The sequence below is a fragment of the Harmonia axyridis genome, chromosome 6 (assembly GCF_914767665.1).
Source record: "Harmonia axyridis chromosome 6, icHarAxyr1.1, whole genome shotgun sequence".
Taxonomy (NCBI): Eukaryota; Metazoa; Arthropoda; class Insecta; order Coleoptera; family Coccinellidae; genus Harmonia; species Harmonia axyridis.
The window spans coordinates 21,632,717-21,640,570 of NC_059506.1; the positions used below are offsets into that span (position 1 = coordinate 21,632,717).

At 36.7% G+C, this 7,854-nt stretch overlaps 1 protein-coding gene across 1 annotated transcript; it reads left to right on the forward strand.

Moving 5' to 3' along the window:
• The first annotated feature begins 1,227 nt into the window (after positions 1 to 1,227).
• On the forward strand, positions 1,228 to 7,477 carry LOC123682278 (L-dopachrome tautomerase yellow-f2-like). Its single transcript, XM_045620827.1, has 4 exons — positions 1,228 to 1,766; positions 3,791 to 4,099; positions 4,891 to 5,351; positions 6,946 to 7,477. The coding sequence occupies exons 1-4, from the start codon at positions 1,367 to 1,369 to the stop codon at positions 7,417 to 7,419; spliced, it is 1,644 nt and encodes a 547-aa protein (XP_045476783.1). The 5' UTR covers positions 1,228 to 1,366; the 3' UTR covers positions 7,420 to 7,477.
• Positions 7,478 to 7,854: the final 377 nt, after the last annotated feature.

Here is a 7,854-nt window from a genome sequence, read left to right on the forward strand (position 1 = left end):
GAACAAATGAAGTTCACGATCGACGTCTAAGCCTTATGGCCTTAAGAGACCGATTTGCGACAACTCGATCTTTGGCTGATGAGTGGTTAGGAGAATAAGGCCATCCTGTAACTGTCTGAACGGTTTACCGCCGGATCCCATATTGTGTTACCTCTGACGGTTGATCATCGCCGACAACGATTACAGTGGTGCAGACAACATCAACATTGGAATGTGGAATGGCATCAGGTCGTCTTTTCTGATGAATCTCGATTCTCCTTGGGTGCACATGATGGCCGAAGAAGGGTGAGACGACGTTGGGGATAAAGATGTGTAGCTCAGTTTGATATTGAGCGTCATGTACACCGGAGAGTAGGCGTTATGGTATGGGGTGCTATTGCACATGCAAGTAGGTCACCTTTAGTCTTTATTCGAGGTAACATGACAGCGCTGCGTTACCTCCAAGAAAGAGTGGAGCTATATGTTCTCCCTTACCATAACCGGCTCGAGACTCCAATATTTCAGCAAAATAATGCCCGACCTCATGTTGCCAGAGTTAGTTTAACTTTTTCGAAGTGACCCAGGTGAATATTTTACCATGGCAGCCCAGATCCCTCGATCTTTCGCCCATAGAGCATGTTTGGTACATCATGGGTAGAAGGCTTGTGAATTTAACCAAGCCCCCACGGCGGTTCTGAGACATGAAGTACAGGTAGTTTGGAATAGTATCCCTCAAGAAGGAATAGACCATCTTATTGCATCAATGCTGCGAAATATTGGGGAGTGTATAGATGATCACGGTGGACAAACACATTATTTACAAATTTATCAAAGAAACTTGTAAACCCTTCGTTTTATTTTTCAAAATTTCAATCATATACTGCTTGATATACTATCTATGTTTCACCAAAAGTGAATTTGAATTTCAACAGCTGGGTGTTGCAGTTTCTTTGTCAGTTAGTATATATAGACGAAACTTTGGCTTAGTTCAAATTGGTCACCTGATTTCTATAGCCCTAAGCCTGTAAATTGAACTTCAACATGTTCACTCAAGGACGTGAAAACACCGGACCAATGGACTACGTTGTAAAATTTTCATCTCAAGTTCGAAAAAAAGAATTCGATCTTGTTATTATCAATGGCAAAACACACTTCATTCAATTCATTATAACAATTCGAAATATTTCCATGAAATTACACCAATTAATCTCGTTATACTAGAGAAGCGAATCATCGCGTAAACAGTTCAAGAAGTGGAACGTACGCGATAAGATATTCCTGGATTTAAACGAACCGCCCATGTCTTCCAGATATAAGTGAAGATTTGACAAAACAACTTCTTAGTCGAGTGTCATCTTTGTAGACGCGAACGCCTCGCTTGTTGACCATGAAATCGTTCGTCTACTCGCTTTGTTTCCTCGCTGTGTTCGCGGTATCTTCAGTGATTTCCGTGAACAACCTTCGCGAAGAATTCACCTGGACCAGGATAGATTACGATTGGGGAAACAACAGGAGGAGCCGGGATGTCGAAATCGAGGACAGATATGGATACAGTTCTAGTCAGGGGACGAGAAGACCACAGACGCAGCAAGAGCAAGAAGAAGTTTATTTCCCGGACTCGTCTGCGAGTTATAATTCAGGGTTTAGGCCAAGCGGTACGAATGGAAGGAAGCCTACCCTGAAACCTTACAAGCACCAGAATAATGGTCAAGGTGGGAATCGTGGACAAAGTGAGGGTTCTTCTGGAATCCAGTCGGGCAGTCAATCTAGGGAAAATTACATATATCGTGAGTACCTTTTGAGTGAAGTAAACAACGATTTCCTAATGATTCGAAAAATGACATTGATACAGGTCGTTCCTATATTGGAGATACAAAGAAAAATGAAAGATTCTTTAGGTAATTTTTGGAAAAAAGAGTTCAATAAACATGGGATCGCAAACGCTTTGTTTTCTTAATACAAGGTTTTTCTTGTAGTCCTATTTTTTTGTGATAATTATACCGGTTTATCGAATCTTTATTAATCATCGCTACTAATTGGATAAATAAGTACCAAAACCTATAATTAATTTATTCATCATATCTTACAAACTGGATCTTCAAAATAATTTGGATATTCCTAAGGATCACTAGAGAATTGTTTGAATTCGTTTCCTCGAAATCGGTAATAGATACGACCAAACTACAAGAAACGAAAAAGTGTAGTACTGGATCAAAGTTTTTTTGTTTCACTTAACTACCAGTGGCCCACCCAAAAAAAGTTCTGGAGTAAAGAAGCAGGCACTGTTTCAGAAAAAATATCACCCTGTAGATTTGCATTCAAAATTAGCATCTCCTATGATGAGAACTTTGAATTGGAATATCTATGCCAAATTTAAATTGGTTATTTTGTGAAGGGAAGGTGCTATGACGAATAAAACTTGAAAAAATCAATCTTACCAACCTATATCTGGAAAACAAAGTGTTTACGGGCTCATGTGCCTTTTTTTTTTAAATAATCCAAAGAATCTTTTATTTTCGTTTGTACCTCCAATTTAGGAACACCCTTTATAATTAACAAAAATTGAATATTGTGCACTGCTCTTGTTGACAATTGTAATTTTCTATTTTGTTCTTCATTTCATTCAATTTCATATTTTTTTCAAAACATTCAGTATGAGGTTAAAAAGGTTTGCGATGACAAAATATCAAAACTCATCACAAACCCGTGTTACCAATATTTGTCTGCTGAATTTGGGATATATAATTGAAATTATATTGATCTTCCAGATCTATCCTAACTTCATCCTATATCACGGTTTCTCCTCTGGATAAAATGCATGACTATATCTCAATTTGAGATTTTTTAATTCTATTAATGTTTTATTTATATTTACATTAATATTAAAACACTGCTAATACTGAACACAGCTGTTAGTATAGATGCCAGAAGCTTGACCGATTTTTTTTAATGGCGAAATATGTCAGAAGTATGAAATATATAAAGCTATTTAGAAAATAGAAATCAAGAATGAAACATAGACGAAAAATTCTCATGAAAAATTCTTCTAGATTTATTCTTATGTTAATATGGTTTCGTTGCAAAGGGTGAGATTCTTGAATGAAAGAAGCTTTGTAGTCGTCATTTTTTTAAATTACTGCTTCGTACGAAAATTTGATTCAAAATTATTTGAAGAAACCAAATACAGGGATTACACAATCTTTATAACTTCTGTGTTCGATGTATTTGCTTTCTTTGTTCCGTTTTTTTGGAGATTCAAGTTTTTTTCATCAGAAAATGTCAGTTTTTCGAACAAAAAACCTTGATCCATCCCAAAATTTTTAATCAATAGATGAAAAATATGGCAATGAATTAGTTGAATATAGTTCATACATATAAAAAACCAATTTAGAAGTCGTAATGTACTCAAGTTTATTCTACCAATAAAATCAGAAAGACAATTACATTAGCGTTCTACCAACATATGAGAAGAAGTTGCATAATTAAAATGGAAACAAAATAGAATAAAACGAAAAATAAAACAAAACAATTAATAAATGATATGAAGAGATTGAGATTAAAACTTTTATTGAATAAACCCACATCAAGTTTTTTTCATGTGTATGTTATTATCATTTCATGTTGTATATTTTTATGAAGATGTGTATCTTTGACTTTTTTGTGCAATGAATATTGATATACTCACATTTTTCTCAGCATTGAGCATTGTAAAATTTTTGTCATTCTTCTTTTTGTGTTAATCTTCTCTTCATTTAATATACAATATTTATTGATGTTGATGAGGCAGCTCATAAAATGTTCTCTATTTCAGAAAACAATATACCGATGGGAGCAGCAGTCTGGAAAAACAAATTGTTCATCACAGTACCAAGGAGACGACATGGAGTACCATCCAGTTTGAACTATGTGAACTTGGACTCCCCGAACAAACACAATACTCCCTTGATCCCCTATCCTAATTGGGAGATGAACGCTCTTCCAAGCAACTACAACTCGTCCAGCTTTGACAGTGCGTCTCTCAGTTCTTCCGACAGAACTCATTTTGTGTCTGTATACCGAGTAGCAGTAGATTCATGCGATAGATTATGGTTTGTGGACACAGGAAGAATGGAAATTCCAAGTGAGTTGCTGCCTTCCGGTTGTTTGTTAAAAATATTCATATTATGTAGATCTTTTTTTGGAAAAATAATCAGATAGTTGTGAAACTTAGCCTCCCATTATACCGTACATTCGTTTAGGAGAACACAATTTGAAGATTCGAATAAAACATATTCACCTGGTTGTGAGGTACATATTCAGGAATAAGGTATAGAATAACCCATCTGGTATACTGTCTATTGCGTATTCTTTCGAAGAACTTATTTACGGTATTTTATGACGATATTTCGTTGAATTTTGGTCTTAATAACTCAAAAACCAAACGTCAAAAATTCTTAAATCACAAGTGCCTATTCTTGTTGCGAAAAGAGAGATGACAAGATAAGGAAGTAGTCAATATCTGGTAGGCGATAAAAGATGCAGTGTTTTTTCACTACAAAAACTTGTCATCGAGAACCATACTTCTCCGAAGGATCTACAAAATTCTTGTTCATCATAGCACGACTACGTTCGCCATTTGCCGTAACTTCATCACTTGACTCATATTTAATGAAAAACGATCTACTTATGGATTCCTCCACACCAAAAGACAAACCAAATGGTGACACGTTTTGTATACATTGCTTCAAATCCAACATCATCGCATATTAAAAGGGCTTTATTGATAGACATGCACTGGTACCGTTAGAATGTCAGCAGCTACTGCCCCTCTTTATAAGGCATTTCAAAAAATTGTAAATTTGTTTCATTTCCTTCAAACACAGTTTGTTGTAACAGCAAGTTTACAAACTTAAAAACTGATTTTGTTCACAGATGCACCAATTCAAGTACAGTCGCCAAAACTGGTAGTCATGGATCTCAACAGAGACAGGTTCGTAAGAGAGTACTACTTCCCAGAGAGTGACCTCAGGCCAGCAACTTTGTTTGCTCATGTGGTTGTCGAAACTGAACCAAATGACTGCAGCAACGCATATGCCTATATTCCTGACGTGGGTGGATATGGCCTTGTCGTCTACAGTTTGAGAGAAAACAGGTCATGGAGAGTGACCCATAACTACTTTTATCTGGAACCTTTAAGGGGAGAATTCCAAATCGCTGGTCACACCTTCCAATGGAACGATGGTATCTTCAGCACAGCCTTGAGTCCATCGAACAATGGTCGTAGAGATCTTTATTTCCACTCTATGGCTGGCAGTAATTTATACAGGGTTCCCACTGAGATTTTGAAGAATGAGACTGCTGCTACTAGGTCCTATCATGGCCAAGATTTCGAAGTGAGTACTACGTCATTTTTGATATTTCAATTTTTAATTAAAATCCTCTTAAGATGTCCTAAGAATTATAAAATTATTCAGGAAATCCAATTCAAAGAATCTTTTTACAATTAGCATCATAGGATTATTCAATAATCCAAAAGTCAGTCTGTGACATAGGATATTCTGTCACACGATCGAAAACATCATTATTGATGAAAAGTTTACGAGTAGATCAAAATTAATGAGACTAACCTTATAACCATACTATACATACGCGTTCCACCGTTTTTTTTCCGAAATTCGAAGATTTATTGTAAAAAACTGGTTATTTATGATTTTTTACGCGATCCACGAATCTATTAAATTTCTTCTTCTTTATAAGACCGGAAGTGCTGGTAAGCCAGGAAGTGTGTCGTTGATCGAAACAAGTGATAGTCCGAGGAAGCAAAGTTTGACGAATACAACGTTTCCAAGTATGTCTTGACCACTTCCGCAACATGAGATCGAGCATTGTCATGCTGTAAAATCACTTTATCATGTATCTCGTTGTATCTTGGCCGTTTGTCTTTCAATGCTCGGTTCAAACGCATTAATTGTGTTCGATAACGATCGCCTGTGATTGTTTCAGTCTATTTCAACAACTCATAGTATACTATGCCGAGCTGGTCCCACCAAATACTGAGCTACTGAGCATGACCTGGGAATCGTGAATATTCGATTTGGCCGTCGATGTGGAAGCATCGCCAGGATATCCCCATGATTTTTTGCGCTTGCGATTATCTCAATCAACCTCATTTTTTATCTCCAGCCACAATGTAATGCAGAAATCCATCCCGTCTTTGCCTTGCACGCAGCTTTTCACAAGCAAACAAACACTGTTCGACATTTCTCAACTTCAACTCATACGGCACCCAATTTTCCTGTTTCTAAATAATTCCCATGACTTTCAAGCGTTTTGAAATGGCTTGTTGCGTCACTCCTATTGATCCTGCGAATTCTTTTTGCGTTTGACACGAGTCTTGATCATACCTCCAATTCTGCATCTTCGAAAACCTTCTCTCTTTCACCGCCATGCTGGTCTTCGACGTCAAAATCACCGTTCTTGAAGCGTTGAAACCACTCTCGGCACGTTCTTTCACTAATAGCGGCCTCACCATAGGTATTTGCGAGCATTCAATAAGCCTCAGCCGCAGATTTCTTCATATTGAAGTATATTAAAACTTCCCGCAAATGACAAAAATTTGGCTCTTGAGCTGATATGTTCAATAGAGAATAACTTTATGATGCAGTGATGCAGACACAAATGGTTTAATATTTCGATGGCGTTATATTTACAAATACCTTAGCTTATTGTATGACATCTACGATCGATTTATTTCGACTACCACTTACCGCTACGCTTACAAAACTGCGGAAGCAATGTTGTACACCTTATATACAAAACGAACAACAAACCTAATAGAGAGAAAGATTTGAAAAATTTGAAATTTCGTGTAAATTGCAGACAGTTGGTAACATCATCATGATTCATTTATTTCGTCTGAAGACTTCTTGTCTTCCCGATTCGGAATTGGAAGTCGATTCTTTTTAACAATATTCTTCCAATTTTCAGAATATCGGAGATCGTGGTGAAGGTAGCCAAACCTCAGCATCAGCCTTAGACGAAAAAACCTCAGTTCTCTTCCTTGGTCTGGTGAACCAGAACGCGTTGGCTTGCTGGAACATCAACAGTCCACTCAGTGATATCTCAGTCGTTCAGAAAGACGACAGAAAAATGATATACCCCTGCGATCTGAAGGTCTACAACGACAACATCTACCTCCTTACGAACACCATGCCCGGGTTCTTGTATGGTCAATTGGACTACGACATCGTGAATTTCAGAATTTGGGTTCAAAATGTTGAGCAAGCAATTCAAGGAACGCGTTGTGCTTCTGGATCTGGCAACTCCTATGGAGGTTCTCAAGGTTCTAGAGGAGGTTCCCAAGGTTCTAAAGGTGGTTCCAAGGGAAATCAGTATGGATCTACAAGCGGATATTATTCTGACAGTGGAAGTTATAATTCCAGAGGCAGTTATATGGGATGAATGTGTTTTTTATTAACTTAAGGATTTGCCATATTATTAAAGGATGATTGATTTTTTCTTTATTGGTTTGATGTTTCCTTCGCTGCATAAGTTAATTGGCATTGTTAAAAAACAAAAGTTAGGTGAAGTGTCAGAAGTTTATGAGCTGTTTTCGTCATAGCGGTTTACAAAATATCTTTAAAATTAAGAGCTTCAAAAGAATTTCCTTTGATTCTACGTTTCTAGTATTTCTACACTTTCTTCAAGATGAACTATAAAAATTTCAAGCGAAAGCGATTGAAAACTTGTTCTTGACTAATAACATTCATTGAACGAAATAATTATCCAATATGAAAGGTTATTCTCTTTAAGTGAATATTTCATTGAATAACCTCTATTTTAGATCCATGTGAATTATATGAAATTTCTGATGCAGAATGTTTCAAGCTTAAGCTT

What these genes read in the sequence shown, in the direction of transcription:
- LOC123682278 (XM_045620827.1), top strand. Translation starts at nt 1,367, where the DNA reads ATGAAATCGTTCGTCTACTCGCTTTGTTTCCTCGCTGTGTTCGCGGTA. An exon ending in AGGAAGAATGGAAATTCCAA is followed by an intron (nt 4,100 to 4,890) that starts GTGAGTTGCTGC and finishes TTTTGTTCACAG; the next exon opens with ATGCACCAATTCAAGTACAG. An exon ending in ATCATGGCCAAGATTTCGAA is followed by an intron (nt 5,352 to 6,945) that starts GTGAGTACTACG and finishes TCCAATTTTCAG; the next exon opens with AATATCGGAGATCGTGGTGA.